The sequence below is a fragment of the Tenrec ecaudatus genome, chromosome 4, assembly GCF_050624435.1.
Source record: "Tenrec ecaudatus isolate mTenEca1 chromosome 4, mTenEca1.hap1, whole genome shotgun sequence".
NCBI classification, from domain to species: domain Eukaryota; kingdom Metazoa; phylum Chordata; class Mammalia; order Afrosoricida; family Tenrecidae; genus Tenrec; species Tenrec ecaudatus.
Window position 1 is genome coordinate 186,960,837 of NC_134533.1, and position 20,382 is coordinate 186,981,218.

A 20,382-nucleotide genomic window follows, 5' to 3' on the forward strand; every position below is an offset into this window, starting at 1 on the left:
CTTTCAGGATGTCATGCTCATGTTTTGTGGCTGGACCCACACCGGAGTCTGGGCACCTGAGAGCTGACTGGCTCCCTGCGTCGAACCCAGTGCTTGCTGGGAGAGGGCAGGGCAGAGCAGAATGCAAGCACTAGCCTTGAGCCTCGAGTGGGTTGGCGATTCGATCAACAAGCATTTTGGAGACAAGTCGTTACAGTGTGCCAGGCATTGTGCAAGGGGCAGCCGATAAACAGATAAGGGCCTGATTGTCTTGGCCTTAGGCAGTGGCTCTCCGTGTCACCATCGGATAAAATTTCAAAATGTGTTATTTATGGGAAGGCTTTAAATAAGCCAAAGGGGCGTGGTGGGAGGGGGGCGGGGTGGGGGGAACCTTCGGTTGCATATCTGAGCTGTTGGCATTTCTCATTCAGAGGGATGAATAGAACATTATTGTGGTTCATCGGCACAAGGACAGCAAGGGGGGTGGGGAGGGAGATGCCTGAAGCCGTGAGCCGAACATGAATCAGCAATCTCGCGCTATTGTTTGGAAAATGATCACGATGCTGGGAGTATGGCATTGACGAATCACACACACATGCCCTTCCCCCGCCAGCGGGGAAACGGATCCTGGCTCCAACATGGCACCCTGTGTTTGGCTTCCCCGCGGCGCGGAAAGGAATGTGAAAATCTAGGGGGTCGGGGGTGGAAGAGTTAGAAGAAGCTGCTTTATAAATATGGAAAATACACCCCTTAAGAAATGGGAGACGATTTAGACCCGGCGCTGGCATCCTCCCCAGGTGGCATGCCAAGCCCCGCGGTGTTTATTCACTCTCATGAGCAGGAAGTGCAGCTGCCTCAGCTTTGAGAAATAGCATATGTTTCCTGAGCACCTACTATGAGCTAATCCGAGTGCGTGCTTCTAGGGAGAGGGAGGAGAGAGCCCCCTGCCTTTTGAGGGCCTTGCCATCAGTGGCCGTGGCAGGTGAACACACAGACACAGTAAAAGGCTACCAGAAACACCCGGAGAGCTTGTTAAACCACAGGTGGCTACACACACACACACACACACACGTGCACGCGCTGGGGTTCAGCAAGTCTCTGGTGGAGCCTGAGCTTCTGTAGGTCCCTGCTAATCAGGGTCCCCGGAATTGAGAATGCCCGGGGGCAGGTGCACGTCCACGGACTGGGAAGGTGGGCACAGTTGGGTTATTGGTACTGGAGTAGGAGCCCCCTTTACCACCCGTTGGTGGGCACGTGGCTAATGAGGTTTCGAGAGCAATACCCTTTAAGCAGAGCATGCCTGCTGACTGAGGGTCTCCCTGGACCACAGCGCCATGGGGCTGCATCCAGCGGCTCCAAGGGAGACACAAGCCTGTGGATGCACAGCACACACCTGTGCTCCTATGCAAGCATTTCTCCCTGGAGGAGATGGCAACAGAAGAGCCCGGAAGCCTTTTCTAAGTGCACGTGCCTGGGCGCAGCCCGGCGATCCTGAGCGAGGCTGCCGAGAGCCTCCTCCCCTCTGAGAACCGAGCGCCTCTTCGGCTGCAGCCTCCGTAGACCCAGCCTTACCTGTAAGCTGAGTACAAAGTCAGCCTCTTCCAAAATGCAAGCCTCTTGCACACATCTCATTTAAAACGACTGCCTGCGGGACTTGAATGTTCTAAATTCAAGGGGACACTTGGAAAACGCGAGTGGCCTTCAGAGATGGGAGCTGTCGGTCCACCGACTGGACCAGGTGCCTTGGGCTGTGGAGTCGGTGCTTTTTTGCACCAGAAATGTTCTCAAGGAGACTGGCTGCCTGCTGGTTAGGGCTGGAGTGGTCAGGGTGTTTGCCCCCCAGGGAGTAGCCTCCTCAGATCCTCTTACAGGTGCTGAAATGTTTAGTGGTCACTGGAATGGATAGCCAAATCACCTGGGTACTTGCTGGAAATGCAGGCCCCACTCCCCAGGCTGCATGAGAAACCCTGAGGGTGAACAACCCCCCCCCCCCCGTCTCCTCAGTGTATGTTTCAGCAAACCCCTCGGGTGTGCTCCAAAGTGGGAGAGCCCCTGGTTTACCCCAACCCTTCTTGGCGACAGAAACAGAAACCTTCCCACTGGATGAAAATGTCAATCACCTGGCGCTTAGCAATGTATGGAGACATTTACACAAGTGTTCAGGCGTGTGTCACATCTCGTGCTCATTTGTCACATTCCCACCTCAGAACGGAGCGTGCTCAGTACACTGCCAACTTCTCCTCTGCCTTTGGCACCTACCTGGTTCTCCGTGGTAGCATGACTGACTGCATCTTCCTTCTGTGAGGAGACGGAGCATACTCTCCCCAGACTTCATCCCCATTGCACCCCATCGTGAGAGTTCAGCTTGAAGCGCTCTTCAGTGATGGATGAGCTACTGTATGCCCGGAAACTGGTTTCCAACATGCAGAGACTTTACTGTGTACTCCGGTCTCTCAGTCTCTACAGTAACCATCTAAGCAGACCCACTTTGCGCTGTGAACCTTAAAGGGCAACTTACATGGCCATGCTCCCCCGCCCCAAAGAGGAGGAAAGGCAATGATCCTGATCACACCTTTGAATGGTCATTGATTCTTCCTGCTCCTGCAGTCACGGTGCCTGGAACATTCAACATTTCAGAGACTAGCCCAGCAACTTCTGTCAGACCCCATGCACACTACTCCAAGGCGCTTGGCTAGACTCAAGTAGTTCATAAACAAAACTTGACTGTGTGTCTTTGCACATAAATTCTACTAAACCCTGAGAATCTGAAGATCCCAACAGTAGAGCCACCATCCCCAAGAGGAGATGTAGTTCGATTGTAGAACGAAGGAGTTGATTGCTGATCGGAATCCCGCATTCAAATCCAGCATATTTAAGGAAATATATTCTAAGTGTAACTTAAATGTCAGGGAGAAAACGAAAAGAAAAGGGTAACTACTCGTGTATCTCTTAAAGGAGTCTTTTTTTAATTATATTTTTCTTTCCTTCCTTCCAAGATGCATCATCCCACCCTCTTGACTCATCCTCATGAAAAGTTCCTGTGATTTGAAAATAATATATTAGCAGCTTTAAAGTCTCTGTAAAGGCCCAGCCCTATCCTGGATTAATTCTTAGCAATTTGTACTAAGCCCAAGGGAATCGTTTGAGCTCGAGTCTAGCACCTTCCTAAAGCAGACTGTTGAAAAGCAGAACTCAGCCTGGAAACCATTGCCTTTGCTGATAAGCTCAGCCAAAGCAATCTCATCACACAGGAAGGGAGCGCTGGGAGAGTCGTGGGTGGAGTGTTAGTCTGCTACCTGGAATGTGGCAGTATGGAACAAGAGGGGTTAGTACAGCCTTGGAAACCTAAGGGGCAGTAGGATCTCCTCTGTCCTAACGGACGGCTCTGAGTTGGAATTGACTTGACAGCAGTCATTTCGGTGTCTAGCATCCAACAAGAGACGTCCCCATGTGGTGCAAAGGGGTTTTAGTTCAATGGGTTAGTGGTTCAAGCCCACCTGGCAGACAGACCCGGCAATCAACTTCCAAAACATTGCAGGCTTGAAAACGCAGTGGAGCCGTCTGCTCTGCAGCCTGGTTGCGGTAGTCGGTGACACCATCAAACACGGCGACACCACCAAGCTGGAGCCTCGGGAAGAGGAGAGGGAGCTGCAGACATGCTGATGTCTGTTTCTGTGAGAGCTTCCTCGTGGCCCCTCCCTTCCTCACCACCACCCCCTTTGGCATTTGAGAAATAGTAAATAATCCCCGCTATATGAATTAGTACCATTTTATTTTCGCTTCCAAGGGATTTTTTTTCAGTACCAAGGCAACATAAGTCTAAGAAGATGATTCTTTTTATCCCAGTTTTGAAAATCGGCAAAGAGCTGACTGCAGATTCCCCAGGCAGCCGAGTGCCAGTTCAGACTGGGAGACGCCATCTCCCTGGGAAGAGAGTAATACCATTTTTCCCCCTTTTTTAACTAGCTGGCACCTCTCTCAAGTGGCAAAGTCCTTTCTTATGAAACTGTCGCAGGGCAGAGGCGAGGGAGTGGGTTCTGTTTTGCTGTTGCTCTTAGCCACGCACATCAACTGCCTGTAAGAAATCAGCAGTAACTCACATGCTCCGGTCCAAATGCTTTATTTTCACATGATCATTTGTTGTTTCTCATGCGTGTGCCTCGGTGAGTCACCTCGCCACAATTATATATTCAGGCATCTGGTGGTTGTGCGTAGTACCCTCAGTCTTCCAGAGTTATTTCATTCTCCCGGTGATGAACGCGTTTCCAATCCTAGCAACACACACACACGCACACAAACACACACGTAAGCTTTTCTTTGACACACGGAAACTACCTTACTCCACTAGGTGTCAGTAGAGTCAGTTTTTACTGCTTGCTTTGGTCAACCCGTTGTCTGTGTCAGTTCTGCTGGGGAGGAGTTTCCCCACCCCACTTGTATCCTGCAAACAGACTGGCCTCCACCCCTCCGAGGCAGCCTGAGCTACAGTTAACCGGGCGAGGACAGTGCCTGCAAGGGAAAGGTGGGATAAACGTAGGAGGCGGCCGCTGAATGATTTGGAGCTGGCCTTCTGAAACGTCCACCAGCAGTTTCTTCTGAACGTTCCTGTGGCCGCTTTCTGTGGCTGCTTTCTGTGGCTGGCAAGTGTTCCACGGTGTACTTGAGGGGATAGTCGGAGAGTGGCAGATTTGAAGAGGGGTTCTTGGTTCAAAAGCCCTCAGAATGCCACCTCGACAGCTCCTGTGGTAGCCTGGAAGCGAGCACCGAGGAGAGAATCCTGCTCCCAGCATGTGCATTGTATCGTGTCTACCCACATGCCCCCCTTCAGGGTAGACGACTCGATCCCCACTCCTGTTTAATTGACTCCACAGTCTAAATAGCCCACGTCATTCGGTTGTTCAGGAGCAGGGCCTAGCATGCAAGCACCTGTGTGCCATGGAGAGAACCGGGACCAGAGGGAAGAAAGGAGCGAGAAGGGGAGGGATGGAAACTCCACATGGAGAGTGGTTCAAATGAAGACTAGAAAGGAGCCCCTGAATTAGATTGTTGAACTTGCATGAAAAGGGGCAGATGAGGTGGAAGGGAAGGCTCATCATTTTGAGGGGGGAAATCCCAGGCCTGATCAATGAAGCTCCGTGTCCAACCATAGCCCGCGTCTCCCTCCTGCAGGTTAACCGCTTAAAGCCAGTACCCCAAATCCAAAGTGCAGGCAAAGCTTTGACAGTCAGTAGTCATTCACTGATGCTTGTTGTGTGGTCCCTGAATTCCCCACCAGCCTCAGGGAGAAAGGGGGGTCCTTACTCCACCATCCCCTTCTTCAGCAGTGGTCCACCCTCCCTGATACCGTGGCCAGGGTGGAGAGCCGAGCGTCTACTCTGTACCAGTTATTCATTAGCTAAGTCGGAGGCGCATGTTCCTTCTTGACCTGCCCCACCCACCGTCGGTTTTGGCTTTTTGCTAATTTTATTGATTCATTGAAACCGCACTCACCTAGTTTTGTCCACAAAGGGAAAAGGTGAATCACCGTGTTGTTTGATTTGATGCATCTCCGCCCCCCCCCATTCTATTTGAACTCCTAACTTTCCCTATCACTAGGAAGTGTACCACTCTCTTAGCGCTTCCTGAGGTCTCCCGCCATTAAAATGCTGGCTTCAGGGCAGGACAGCCAGAACTGCATCTAGGAGGCGTTAGACTTAGGAGCAGATTCCTCTAGTCAGCCCCACACCTAGGGGTGGATGAGGGCCTGGAGGTAGAAGGATGTCTTTTTAAAGATGATAGAGTCACACTTCACTGCCCCTCTAGTGTGGGGCGCAGCCCACTCTGGGAAAGCAGGCTTTTCTGTTGACCCTGATGTTGTTCCAGATGACACAAGCGGAGCAGTGGCCAGGCCAAACTGGGGCCAGGGTGGAGCGAGGGACTCAGACCCTCTCCCATAACTTCAGCACCACCCAACACACACACACACACCCACTGCCACCCACTGCCACCGTTGCAGTTCCCTAAAGGGCAGAGCAGGCCTGTTCCCTAGGGTTTCTGTGGCTGTAATTTACGGCGCAGAAAGTCTCCGGTTTCTCCCACAGAGTGGTTGGTGAGTAGTCTCTACTGACCTTATGATTGACAGCCTAATTGATCACCCACTACAACACCAGGGCTCCCAACACACCCCAGTACGGCATACGCTTAGTAAAAAGACACTGCTTGTTATGTAGTGTCAAGAAGTATGGCCACCTCTGGTATTACAACCACAAAACTCTTGCTATTTAGGAATTCTGTAACAGCCACTGAAGCTGTCTTTGGACCGGTTTGCCCAAGGCCAAGTAGCAGGGCTGATCTATCCTTCGCTGAGGGTCCCCCTGGCCTCGAGGTGGAGTCTGCTACAACCCAACACTGGAGCTTCTAGCCAATATAAATGGGACCAAAAGGCTGGATTTGAAGGTTCCCGCCAGTCCCCACCCAATGCACTGTGGCTTCTTTGGATGAACCATGAAGCTCCTGCTACTGTGAATGGGTAAGCCCCTTTCAAGTTCATTGTTCTGACACGCGGCATCCTGGTGCCCTTCCTCCTAACAAAGCCAAGGAGGAAAACACTAAGAACAACTTCTATGCATCGGCTGCAGATTTCCCTTCTTACAAGCAGTTGATGTGAAAATATGATGGAAGGGAGATGGTGTTTCTTTTTCATTGTGTATAGGCACATCACACAATGACTCACTAGGATTATAGGGAAATGAATTTTTTTCCAAAGTGTGAGTTCTTACAATTGCCACCTCAATGTTGTCGTTTCTATAGGGAAAGAAAACGAGACGAGACAGACGGGCGGTTAGAGTGCGTGTGCTGGATTTCTGTAAGATAACCTTAGGGAGTGTTCTCGCTGGTGTTGATTAAGCTTAATAAACGTGGACATCAAGACAGGAAGATAGTACTGATACCACCCAGTGAGTTAGACCCCAAGGGATCCGCCTCCCAAGGACCCTTCTCCACGCTGCGCAGAGTCACGTTTCTGAAACACAGCTCAAATGGGGTCACTCCCTTCAGATCCTGCTAAAGCTGCCCCTTTCCCACAGGATTCCATAGCGGACTTTTCAGACCCTTCCCCATCCTGCCCCTCACTGTACTGCAGCTTCACCACCTCCCTTCCTGGCCATTTCCTACAGGAAGCCCCCTCCCAAGCCTACGCGTATGTGCACGCATCCCCGTGGCCAGTGGACTCTCTCACTCCCTCTTCTGTCAATCCTGAACCATCCAACCTCACATGTCACCGCCTAGTCTCCCCACTCGGGAAGAGTTCGTCACACCCACCTCTCTGCGCTCAAACACATCATTTTTTAAAATCTCTCCTAACTTTCTATTATTTTATTTTATTTAATCATTTTGTTGGGGGTCAAACACATCTTTTATTTCTCTAGTTTAGCTTGGCTGCTGCTGCTGAATTCTGTCCGTTCTGCACCAAAGACCCCATGGTAAACACCTTGAGTTACCATCTGGAGTGACCCAGAGCCCCGCCGGCTGTCTAACAGAGCACAGGGGCAGCTGGCAACAAAGCCCAGGGCGTGGGGGGATTCCTTTTGAAGAGCCCACATTTTAGCCTTCCCCCACCCCAACTGTATCTGCTGCTTATAAGTCCTCTTTTCTTCACCCCAACCCCAAATAGCTCTCCTGTCTCCTCCTAATTCTCCTCACGGGATTCTGTCTGCATCCATCTGGACTTTAGCCATGAAGCCTTTTGCATTTGAACGATCATCAAAATCTGAAGTCCACACTCACGTGGCAGCGGTGGGCGGTTTGGGCGTGCATGTGTGGAGTCTGCGAATCTCTTAAACATGTGTATATGAAAAAATAGCCATTTTTGCATTTTCTTCACATTTTTTTGAGTATACCACCAGTCCCAAAGAGTAAACTTCACTGAGCTAAAGATAAAAGCTTACAGAAGAATTCGAAGGGCCCAAAGGGTGGATCAGACATTTAGTGTGGCCCTGAAAGCGTATCACACATATAGGTGCCTTTTGTAATACAGAGCAAAGGTGCGGACGTTCTCGGGGAGGCTTAATAACAGCTCTGGGCAGGAAGAGCGAGCGGCTGGGCCGTAGCCCCAGCTAAACATGTGCGCCTTCTTAGACCTACGTGATGGCTCCTAACTCGTGGTGAAGGGAGCTCAAGGCTTCCAAGCCACCCACCCCCATGACGGGTTGTAGACTAGACCACTGTGACCCACGGGGTCTTCGTTGGCTAATTATGGGAAGTAGCTCGATTGGCCTTTCTTCCAAGTCCACGTCAAGCTTCCAGACCGAACCTCGCTCAGCATCAAATTGCTCAGCATCAAAGCAACACATAAACCTCCACTGACCAACAGGTAGTGAACGAAGTACATCGCCGGGAACTTGAACCCAGCTCTCCTGCACATAAAGGGAAAATCTGCCACTCCACCACTATTGCACTTACAGACCCGAGGCAAACTGCCCGTCCCCTCGGCAGCCTCTGGAAGCACCCCTCTCCTGGTCCTAAGTCCATTGAACATGCTTCAACTCTCGTTCCTCTGTCTGCTGCTTGGCTATTTAGGCCTTTGACTAACTTTCTGGAGCTCTCTGGTCTAGTGGATTATGGGTTGGGCTGCTAGCGACAAAGTTAGTAGTCCAAACCCACGAGCTCATCCTCAGGAGAAAGGTCAGGCTTTTTGATTCTGGGAGCACATTCAGCCCTGGAAATCCTCAGGGGCAGTTCCACCCTGTCCTTACAGGACGGCTCTGAGTCAGGATGAACTCCATGGGAGAGAGCTGGACTGGGGGCCTGGGCTTGGGGGTTTAATCTGCCTTCCTGGGACTCCTCCCTTGTCTGGATTTTCTTCAACCTTTCCTGAAACTGTGGTTTCCATTCTCCTGGGCTTTCTACGTGAGAAGATCTCTCTTTAAAATGTAGCCACCCAAATACAGTCTTGACCCATCCTGGTGCTACAGGCTGCCTTTGTGTCCATGCAACCCAGGACAGCTGTCAGTCACGCTGTTAGCAGCCACATCTTACAGACGGCCGCATGGAGTCCACCATCCTCTTCAATCCCCGGGCTGATCATTCCAGAGACTCCTCCCTCACAGAGTGATGAACACCAGCAGTGCCAACCTTCATCTTTCTGAAATATAAGTGCATCTCACGTTCTTCAGAAGGAAATGGCTCACTTTTCGATTCTTCCAAGGGGAGTGAACATGAGTTACGGAACCTGGCATCTGGGCTGGGAATGTTGGGCGTGTGCAGAGGAAGGATTCAGCCCCGGGCAGCCCGCACCACCCACTGGCACAGGGCACTTCCGCTGCTTGTGTTTCTAACTGCTCCTTGACAAGGTGCTCAATCTTCCCAGCCAGCTTGTAAGCTAGTTTGTAAATTCCTTAAAGGCAGAGCGCAGGTCTTAACCTATTTGTGTCCCCAGTATTTATTTTAGTAAGAAATGCTCGTGTCGTATTCACCGCCATGCCATAGCTGCGCCGCCAAAATGTCCTTTGAGTCCCTCATCCTCTGACCGCTGCCACCCGCCTCCCGCGTGTTCCTGCCCTTCTGTTGTGACCTCTGTCGTGGCCTGCTCTCCTTGCCCCAGCCTCGGGCAGCCTTCGAACGCTCGAACCAGTTTATGACACTCCCCTGATTAGCATGTGCAGCATCTGCAAGGAAGGCACTCAATTCTCCTCCAGTGAGTGCATTTCTCGTGAGGTCCCCATGTGCCATGGGCGCACACAGAGCACACACTAAAGCAGCCCTGGTGGAGAGATCCCTTTAGAATAAGACCTCCAGGCCAAAGGTCAGCTCCACTCAGCAGAGAATGGGCCTCTTCTTTCTTTGGGTCCAGTCTACTCTGAGGAAACCTTTTTACATTTGGGGACCGGGGGAGGCAGTATTCTTCCCCTCTGTTAAAGGGCCCTCAATTTTCAGATAATAAATGAATTGAAGTACATGAGGAGCCCTTGGTGGCACAGTGGGTTAAGTACTGTACTACTAACCAAAGATCAGCCCTTCGAACTCACCAATCGCTCCTGTGAAGTCCTAGCTTCGGAGACCCTACAGAGCAGTGCTTCCCTGTCCTCTCAGGTCGCGAGGAGTAGGGATTGGCTTGGTGGCGGTGGATTCCATTTGGTTTGTCGTGTGAGCAGGTGGCCGTCTTGTCTTTGAAGGCTCCATGCTGGGGCAGTGCCTGCACTGAAGAGGCCCTCAGCCAGGACCTCCTAACCGACTGCCTGGCCCTTGTGAGAAGTAGTTTCCACTTCAGCAGGACTGGGCTGCCAAATCACCAACTCACAGTCACACCATACAGGGTTTCCACAACTGTCCATCTGTATGGGATCTGTCTGTTGTTGGATGAACATTGAGCCGTGAGGGTGAGTTCCATTCCAGACCATGAGGGTCTGAAGCAGACAGCCAACCTCATGGTGGGCAGCCTGGTGTTTAACCCACAGCACCACCAGACTCCTCAGGATGTGCCACCAGGGCTCAAAAATGAATGCCACATTTGTTTCAGTTGGTGCAAAACTCCTGAACCTGTCAAGAATCCTGAGCATTTAGGGGTCCTGGTATGTAGATGCTCTGACTCTACCTGAGTGCATTTCTCTAATCAGTAACAATATGACCTGTTTTAACCAACTGTATCCAGACCTAGGACTCTGTCTTTCTCCTAGAGAGCACCAGTTGTCAGTCTTTTATTAACATAACCCCACCCCTTTTCTAACCAAAGCTGCCTCTCCCTCCTCAAGGAAGCCCTCTGCTCTGTTTGCTGCCTTTCCTGGACAATAGATAAACCTAGTGCCCCAGGGTTCTAAAGAGAAACCAAACCAGTGAGATGTAAACAGAGAGAGGAAGAAGAGGAGGAGGAAAGAGAGAAGAGGAGGGCCACACAGTTGGCTCACTGAATTGTGGGAGCTGACACCCTACTTCCTTTCCCCTTCTTCCTTGGGTTACCTGTTCCCATGCCTCCTCCTTTCCATACCCTTCTTAGCTTTGGTAAATGCTGCCCTTTTGAGTCTAAGGTGTGCACACCCCACTGGGGTTATTGTTCCCCTCATGGATCTGTCTGTTGTTGGGCTGAACATTGAGCCGTGAGGCTGAGTTCCATTCCAGACCATGAGGGTGACTAAGGGCTCTCCTTTTGGGAATTCCCCTAGCCTTTATTCAGCCAGTCGATGCTTTATTTCATGAAATTGTGTTTGATGAAAGGCAAACTCCTACTTCTCTGTGTTAGAGTACCGTCCCGAATGTGTTTAGAAGACACCTTCAGAGAAGGCCCTCTTCCTAACAGGTTAAAACATGAAAGTAGATGTTAATTTTAATGTTTTAAAAACAAAGAACATGAGTATATGTGATTTCTTTTATTATAAGGGTGAGAAAATATAAAAAACTCTGAAACACACTATAATATTTCATTTCTGTGAGTTCCCCCTGGGAATAAATAAACATGCCCTAAGAATCACTTTTCAAATCATTCATAAGTACACATGCAAAGCATGTCTTTAGCCCATTCCTTAAGGAAAACTTCTGAGAAAAGAGGATGGCAGAAAAGTCCATTGGAAGGAACCCGGAGATAAAAACTAAGAGGTTTTGTAGATGTCTTTGTATGCCCTGGCCTACCTACATACCTCGTACACTTCAATGTCCCCATGTAACAAATCTTGCCTTCTAGGAATGTTATAAAGACAGACGAGCTAATGAACGCGTGTGAGATGGCTGTAGAACAAAGCCATCAGGGATACTGCAGGTTAATATAACTAGTAACGTTGTGATGACGTGTGGGTACATTTTTCCTTGTCTTTTCTTTGCAGGCGATGTCAGTGGAAACAGGGATCCAGAATGATTACTAACCTATGACTCCCAACACTATGACAGGTATCTATATTCTTTTATTTTCCGGCGCCTTTTCAGATTTGTTCGCTGAGTGTGAAGTGCAGTTGCCTTTCCAAACTAACAATGTGTGATTCACTAACAGTGTGATGAAGTCCATTGTGGCCGAGTCATTTCTGCCTCACAGTGACCCCGTCCCATGTTGGAGTAGAACGGTGCCCCAGTGACTGATTTTCCAAAAATCAATCACTAGACTTTCCTCCCCAGGTATCTCTGGGTGGCCTGTAAATGCCCACCTTTCCATTGGCAGCTGGGTAATGAGCCATTGACACCACCTGAGGAAAGCCAGGTTTAGACCCCGAGAATATAGCTCCACACATGTACTTTCACCTGCTTTTAAAACTATGATATGCATCACCTCCAGAAAAATGATTGTTTACAGGGAAACATTAATCTTAGCCATTCTAAGATCACCCTTGCCCCCTAAATGTTTTCACTTTTTATGTTGATTGAGGCTCTACCCATGTAATGACCCCAAAGCCTACACATCTTCCCCCAAGGGTCCCTTATTCCTCTCAGAAGTAGAGTTAGGATAGAATGAGGTTAGAACTTAGAAGATTCAAATAAAATAGAAACTCTTAACAAGGACTAAAGGAGGGCAGGGTGACCCTCTAAGAAGGAATATAAGTTTAGGATACCACGGTTTTGTTTTGGTTAGGTTGGGTTTTTGTGCAATGCATAGATCAGGGGTACCAAACTCAGAGACTCCAGGAGCCAGGCATATGCCACAACTGGCTGATCCCAGCTGGAAGCAAGGAAAAAATTAGGGAATGTCAGTTCTCTTTGAAGGAAAGTCAAGTCCTCTGCTCCAAGCACCAACAATCAGGAATGAAGAGATTTCAGATTTTCAAGAGAAGTTAAAAATCAAGATTTTAAGTAAAATATCCCAGTTCTTAAAGGTTGGCAAATTAATTGTTAAGATACCAAAACCTACTGGACCATTCAGGATATTTCTCTTGATTGGAGTCAAACCATGAGCTTTCCGTTTACAACCTTGGGTGTACACCTTCTGGCTTAGTCCTAAACCCGTGATTGTCCTTTTGGCCACCATGGAAAAAGAGCAAATACTCTTAGACCCCTTTGAGTCAAGGATGCAGCCTGACCTGGCCCGCTCTCTTTGATAATCCACTCATATGACCTTGACCTACTCATCCAGTAAAGAACTGACATAGAATAATTACTCCAAGAACACATTCCCCAGCAGACCCAAGACATTGAAGCAATTGAGTATCGCTATTCAGCCTTCTGAAAGTTTGGTATCCTTCCAATGAGCATAAACATCACATCTCCCCCATTGCTTCCCTGCCTGTCTGCCCACATCCACTTGAGCTTCTGATGGAGCAAGAAGGTAAAGTGGTGGTGTGTTTCAACCATTAACCTAGTAAGTAGGTAGTAGCCCAACATTTCTATGTATAGTATATGGAAATAGAACCAGATGAGAAACCATTGCTTTAGGTTCTTTTTGTAAGGCATAAAAATGTCCTTTTTCATCTCTCTTTTGCTCTGGACTTGGCCTATGAGCTTATTTTAAGAAAACTACCAAGAGGTCATCATAAAGTAAGAAGCCATCAGAAGTAAGTGCTTGTGTTAGGAGCTTATTTCAACGGCCATCTATGAATGTTTCTTCACTGGAAAACATAACAGATAATGTGGCTGTTTTGCAATCGGGGAAATGAATAAACATTATGAAAAGAAATTCATTTTTTAATGAGTAAGATTACGAGCATTGAATCAATTGTCCTAACGCTAAGCAGGCCAGTGTTTCCAAAGGAAGTCTTGAGGGAGCTTTCTGCTACAATGTTTAGTCAATTGATAAGATTTTATATTAATTCAAATAGAAAATTATTTGGGGAGATGATTTAGTTTCTGCTCTAATGGAGTCGGGTCTTGCCAAATTTCCTCATTATTTCCACACTGATTTGAAATGAGGACTGTATGAATTCAGGCACTGAAAAATACTGATTCTTAATAAAGTAAGATAGTGCCTTAGTACAATATTTTGTTAGTCTGGAATTAAGCATTGCTTCCTAGGCAACCTGAGGGGAATTTGTTAGCATTTATGGCATTATAATAAGCTCTTTTTTGAAGAAAAAAAAGATTCTCAGCATAGAAGAGTTTGTGCTAGCTTATGAAGACCTAACATTTTAAATACTTAGGTTAGAGGCTTTGGCCCTGATTTTAAAAGGAGAGACTCAGATTTCGCTAAATGCCCCTGAAGAGGCAGAAACAATAATTTGTTATATTTGTGGGCATGAGCATTGGCTCATGTTGTTGAAATACACACAGGCCCTGGTAATTTAAAGCCATGCTACTATGAGTCCTGGCAGAGTGAAAAAGACATTTCTTATGTGATAGCGTTCCCCTACAGTTCTTCAACGTGCACTTCTGGTGAACGGCTTGCTCAACCAACTTCTCTCCCTCAGTGTCCCCCATTTTCCATTACTGGGCATTTCCCAACCACTCAGGGTGAAGAAGGAAATTCCTGTTGGTGCCTGAAGCTTTACCATGATATGACTCTGAGCCTACTTTGGATTGCTTGTTCAGTTGTTTGCTCTTGAACCCACACAGCCGCCCACTGCCATCGAGCCCATCCCGACTCATGGCAGCCCTTTGACTTTGGGAGGTGGTCAATGTTATTAAAAAGGCAACATGGTATGATTTTACTGATGTTATTTTGACGTTTACATTTCTGGGGTTACTCCTGAGGCTGAGTGTTTTTAAATGTACAGCTCCTACTGGAATGGTTTCTATTGTCATGCGTGAGTGCCGATTTATGCACGTTTACCTATTAGAGTTTGTCTTTTGGTCGCAGCTCCGGGGGAGAAAAACTGGACTTTCTACTCCCGTAAACAGTTAGAGTCTCGGAAACCCACAGGAGGTTGCTATGAGTCAGCATTGACTCAAGGACAGGGAATTGGTTTGGTTTGCTATTTATTTGCTAGGAGGCTTCAAAAAGCTCAGGAAAATGGAATGAAAAGATGATAAAATGTTTGCATAAACTTTTGGAAGCCCCATCAGATTAAGGATGAGCATATTCTTGCATCTCTCTAGGTAAGGGAATTGTTACGGACCCCTGGTGGCCCAGTGAGTCCTGACGAATAAGATGATCAAGTAGGATTCTCTCTAGTTCTCTTTCCCACTTTTAATATGAGGTTTTATATACTTTAGATTGAAATATTTGTATATCACATTTTTATAAAGCAAGACCCGTACACATGATGGCAGGGTATAAAGAAAATGTGAATCCTCAAGAAATACATTTTCTGGTTTAAGAGTATCCTAATGAATAATTTATTTGTGTTTGTGTTTTTGAGTCAAACAAAATACTTAAATTTAAATACTTAAATTGGGAAAGCTCAGTCGTATGTTGTGAAGCCCACACCATTTTTCAAAGTTCACTTCAGCAGTCCCTTAGGCTTTCAACTACACCTGTGGCCCTTTTATTCCTTCAGAAAGAGAACCACAGTCATATTGTATCCTATAACTAATATGCAATATCTTTTTGTGGTGCACAAAGACTATGGCCAGCAAAAAAATAACACCACCCCTAAATAACTGAGATCCACCGTGTGCATGGTATTAATATTTTCCATGACCAATAAACTCGTGTGCTCTTCTGGAACACACTTTGTTCATAGCAGTTTAGTGATCCACCATCCTGATACTAGTCCTGATTGTGAGACTTTGAAAGCACTGTTACTACATATAATGTAACAAGGAACGGCCTGATGTATGATGCACTACTCCTCTGACAACTTCTCAGACTAGCGTACTACAAAGTAAAAGGAAATGCCCATTCAAAGAAACCGAGCTTCTTAAAAAATTTCTTCTGTTGCCACATGATAGCTAGATTACTAAGCTGATTGAGACACCCAGCCCAATCAAGAGTGCCAATCAAAATTACCCACTGTCATCCAGTAGATGTTGACGCATAGCAGCCCTAGAGGACATTCTAAAACTGCCCTCTTGGGGTTTCTTAGGCCACCACCTCTACAGGAATGGACTACCCATCTTCTCCCAGGGAGCAGCTCAAATCGCTGACCTTTCTATTAGCCTCAGAGCGCTTTAACCACTGAGCCACCAATGCCCCTTACACAACAGTACAGCGTGGTGTTTGAGAAGTCCTTGTATGCTGTTGCATGCATCAGACCGTCATTTCGCTCTATATTCCATTGAGAAATATTCCATTGTATGTACAATGGGGGCCCCCTCCAAAACCGGAATTTTTTTCAAAGCTATGCATTTAATTTTTTTTAAAAAACAACCTTGTCATTTTCAAAGTATTCTCCATTATAATGAATTTATTTGTCAAATCTGCGATTCCATTCTTGGAAACATTTTTTCACTCTCATCTGTTTGGATGGTTGACAGCACCTTGCTCGTTGTTTTCTTCACCTCTCTGTGCCATCAAATTGTTGTCCTTCCGGGTCCCTCTGCATTCGAGGAAACAAAAAGAAGCTGCAAGGAGCAAGGTCATGGGAGTCAGGTGCATGGGGCAGGAGAGGCATGCTGCTTTTTGCCAAAAACTGGTGCACTGAGATGGCTGTGTGAGAAGGTGCATTGTCGTGGTGGCAAAACCAGTCCCCCTTCTGCCACAAAGCAGGGCCTTTTTGTTGCGCACTGTTACGCAGTCTTTCCAGAACCTCTAAAGAGAAAGCTTGATTAATAGTCTGACCTGGTAGAAAGAACCCCAAATGCACTATGAGTCGGCGTTTTTGTCCATTTGGGAAACTGATGGAGGTCCAGAACAAGGTTTGTCATCAATTGACATTCCATCTTTTTTGAAATGAGAAAATCACTCCTACACTTGATTCTTTCTTGTAGTGCTGTTCTTGTAAGCTGTGTTCAACATTACAACAGTTTCTGTGGCATTTTTCCTGAGCAGGAAACAAAACTTCACAGCTACATGCACTGCTTTTACGAAAAAATTAACTGTGACCAGAGAGCACCTTCCCAGGTGATACCACTGGGTGCACTAACTCAGAGCAAGTTGCTGGGTGCTCACCTATTGGGGAAAATACATGCTACTAGAAAGCTCTGCTCCACCCAGCACAATTCCAGTTTTGTTTGGGGGGAGTTTTTTTGTGGGGGAGGGTACCCCCTCACATGAATACTTAGCAGTGGGCTGTGATACTGTTGGGGAGCTCTCTTCACTGCTAAGACCTGATGATGTGTAAATGGTGAGGCTTTAAGACTATGACTCTTAGCTCCAACGCCAAGACAGAAATCAGCTGCAGTCTGCAGACTTGGGAGTTCCTGGCTAGTTTCTTTTCTACAAGCACAACCAAGTTCCAGAGAGAAAATGTTTTCAGAGCCAAACCTTGAGGAAAAATGGGAATAGACAAACAGAGAGCCTGGGACTTCTTAGTTGAGGTGCTGCACCTTGATTATGGACTCAATTCTTATTGGGAAAATGAGTTTCTGTTCTTTCGAAGGACTTGTGTATATATACGTGTGTGTGTGTGTGTGTGTGTGTGTGTTTGCTGCAGAATTTCGTGCTATCTGAGAGAACAGAAAGGAAGTTAGGTCCTCACCTAATAGACACCACTGTTATGCCATGATTTCTATTTGTATGGCCAGCAGAAGTCAAGTAACAGTATCCTAGGCAATCCTTGCTTCTAGCAGGCTTCAAGGAGTGTATCCGAATGGCGATGCTGTTGAGAGTGGTGCTGGTGATGGTGGGCGAGGTGATAATGACAGCAGAGGAGGCAGTGATGGTGGTCATGATGGCAGGGGAAGCAGTAGAAATGGTGACGGTGATCGTATTGGAGTTTGGGAACAATGGGAGTGGGGTGAGAATTGAGGTATAAGACAGAAGCCAAGTATTTAAAGAGTGGCTTTTAGGAAGAATACAGGCACTGTTGAGAGAGAAACACGTTTCTTCATTCTTCTGCTCCTACCTTTTACTTTATAAACCCATTCTTTGGACATTTCAAAATCCTTATTACCTGTCTAGAGATCAAATTTGGAAATGGAAGTTGGTTTAGAAGCAGTTGACTCGGAGGGCGTATGAATCATGAGAGATGGTTTCCACTAATTGACTCCATTTGATGGGACGTCCTTAATCTGGCCTCATGCAGAAAGCCTCTTTGCTTTTCCGTAGGAATTTCCTGGAGGAGGTTAGAGAGAAGTGTGGAAGGAGGACCAACAAACAAAGAATAGGATGGCCACTTCCCCTAAAGCTAGGCTAGGGAAAAGTATGACATCCTTTATCAGCCTAGCGGACCAACATGCCATCGATCTTCAGAAGGATTTGCCTGTTTCAAAGAAAAGGATGACGTGTCAGCTGTACATGTTAGAGATACTTGTTAGATGGTCAGTTTTGGTCCTTCGGCTGGCTTGACTTCCCTCTTGTTAGGATGGGATTGTGAAGACTGCCCAGGACTGGGCCGTGTTTCGTTCTGTTGTCCTTAAAGTCACTGTAAGTCAGAACGGACTCCGGGAAACTGAACAACGTGGTGAAACTGGAGTCGATCTTGCACGGAGCTGCGTCTCTCTTCTCAGAACTTCACACCATGGGCTGGTTTTCTTTCTCGGCTACCCATTTCTAGGTGACAAGAACAACAACAACATAGTAAAATCGCAAGATTTTTCCCTTCCCTATTTCCAAAGAGCGGGAGGTAGAGGAGGCTTTCTGCTACCATAAAAAGTTATAGGAAAGCCACAGGGTGGTTCAACCCTGCCCTACAGGGTCACTATGAGTCAGAATTGACTCAAAGGCAGTGATTGATACCATCCTGTTCCCTAAGGAGAGTGGGTGCCAAGGAAAAGCTGTTACTTTTGCTGAGTGGACTTTAGAAGGGAATGTAAAGGGGAGCAGTGGAGAGGAGACATGCACAGGGTGAGTTACAAAGACGGGAGCAGGCGGGAGAAGGTAGAGAAAGAAGGCTCCAACTCTGGCAGTTGAGGGGAGAAGCAGTGTGCTCAGCTGGGACACTGCAAGTGTCCAGTCTCCGGGAGACGGGGAGCAGAGGACATGAAGTTCTGGATCCCAAGAGGGGGAGAGATGTCTGAAGAGAAGGTACAAGTTTTGTGTGTGATGAACGTGCACAGCTTCTCTTTTACCTGGAAGGCATTGACACCATGGGAATGGAAGGCAATGTTCCTTTGTGTTGTTGGCTCAACCCACAGTGGGAAAGTTGGCGTTTTTCTTTTGGAAAGAACTATTAGTGTGAGTGTTTGTAGCTTGCATAGATGGCTCCAAGGTCTTTATTTTTGTCCGTCTAAATATATTAATAATATATACAAATCAGTATAGAGTCTCCCAGCTTCTGGGGCAAGGTGAGAAAGGCACTCATGTTGGCGTTGCTGGGCTCCCATGGCTTCGGCAGTTCCTTCCTGCGTGGGGTCACCAGGCCAGAGACCAGCGCTTGGCTGTCCCTCGCAGGAAAAGGCACAGCAGGACCTCCATGGTTTGCAAGCATCTGGCTTCATGACCTGTGTTTTCCTCTCTCTTCACTCTAAGGCTGAGGTGGGGAGTACATGGGTGGTGCATAGAGAGTAAATGTGAAAGAGTTTTTCTCCAGGGAATCTTCAGCTGTAATGAAGTCATTTCAGAGAACATTCCAAAAGAAGGCTTGAACTCACTGCCAGTGCCCACTTGCGCTCTCTCCCTCAATATTCACCAGACCACCTTTTTAAGCTTGACAGCACGGACATCTATAAAACCAACGCCTTAATAGATCTTACTCTATAGAAACAAAAAATAACTGAGCATTGTGTTCATAATTCATTTGCAAATGGTTAAAAAATTTAATTGTATGGAGATAAAAAGAGAGAGGGAAATAAAGCAAGTGAGATTAGATGTTGACATTTGGATTCTCGGGGTAAACAATACCTAGGAGTTCTTTGTACCAATCGTGTAACTGCTTTGTAAGTATGAAATTATGCACAAGTAAACAACAATTTAAAAGGGGGGAAATGGTCAAACAAGAAGAATAGACAGCTGCTAAAATGGGAAGATAATTGTACCATTTATGATAAGGAATTAATCCCGTAATACAGAAACCACAAGAAAAAGACAAGCACTACTACAGAAAAGCTAAATAGACAAGCAAGTCACCAAAACTGAAGTTTAATGACCAGTCAACATGTATGTCTATATGTGCCAATATCTATCTATGTATATATATGCATCATACAGTCAAAGTTAGAACCAATAATAAAAAGTAAAGTTTTGAGAAGCTCTGGTAGAACTTTGCTAAATAATATATCCCTTCAAAATCAAATGTATGCATAGGAGTGGGTACCCAAAAGAAATGGAAAAAACCCCGCTGGGTGGAGCTTCTGTATTATGCAATTTTCCTGCTAGGCCAGCATCCAGCAACTCACTCTGAGTTAGTGCACCAGCGGCATCGCCTGGAAAGGTTCTCTCTGGTCACAGTGAATGTTTTGTAAAAGCAATTTTGCTCGAGCCTCATTTTTTTATGATGGCTGATTTAAGAGAAGTGTGTAGGACTGTGCAAATTTGTTTCCTGCTTGGGAAAAATGTCACAGAAACTGTTATGATATTGAACACAGTTTACAAGGACAGCG

General features: G+C 47.0%; 1 protein-coding gene across 11 annotated transcripts in view; it reads left to right on the plus strand.

Annotated features, from left to right (window-relative positions):
• The window catches only part of THRB (thyroid hormone receptor beta), a 455,296-nt gene that overhangs the window by 303,217 nt on the left and 131,697 nt on the right, over positions 1 to 20,382 (plus strand). For 9 of the 11 annotated variants that reach the window (XM_075547158.1, XM_075547153.1, XM_075547147.1 and 6 more), the window contains one exon: positions 11,769 to 11,832. The exons of the other annotated variants lie outside the window; for them this stretch is intronic. In XM_075547158.1, coding sequence (XP_075403273.1) covers positions 11,811 to 11,832 — 22 coding nt within the window. In that variant the 5' untranslated portion in view covers positions 11,769 to 11,810. The remainder of the gene's footprint in view (positions 1 to 11,768; positions 11,833 to 20,382) is intronic. 11 annotated transcript variants of the gene reach the window in all.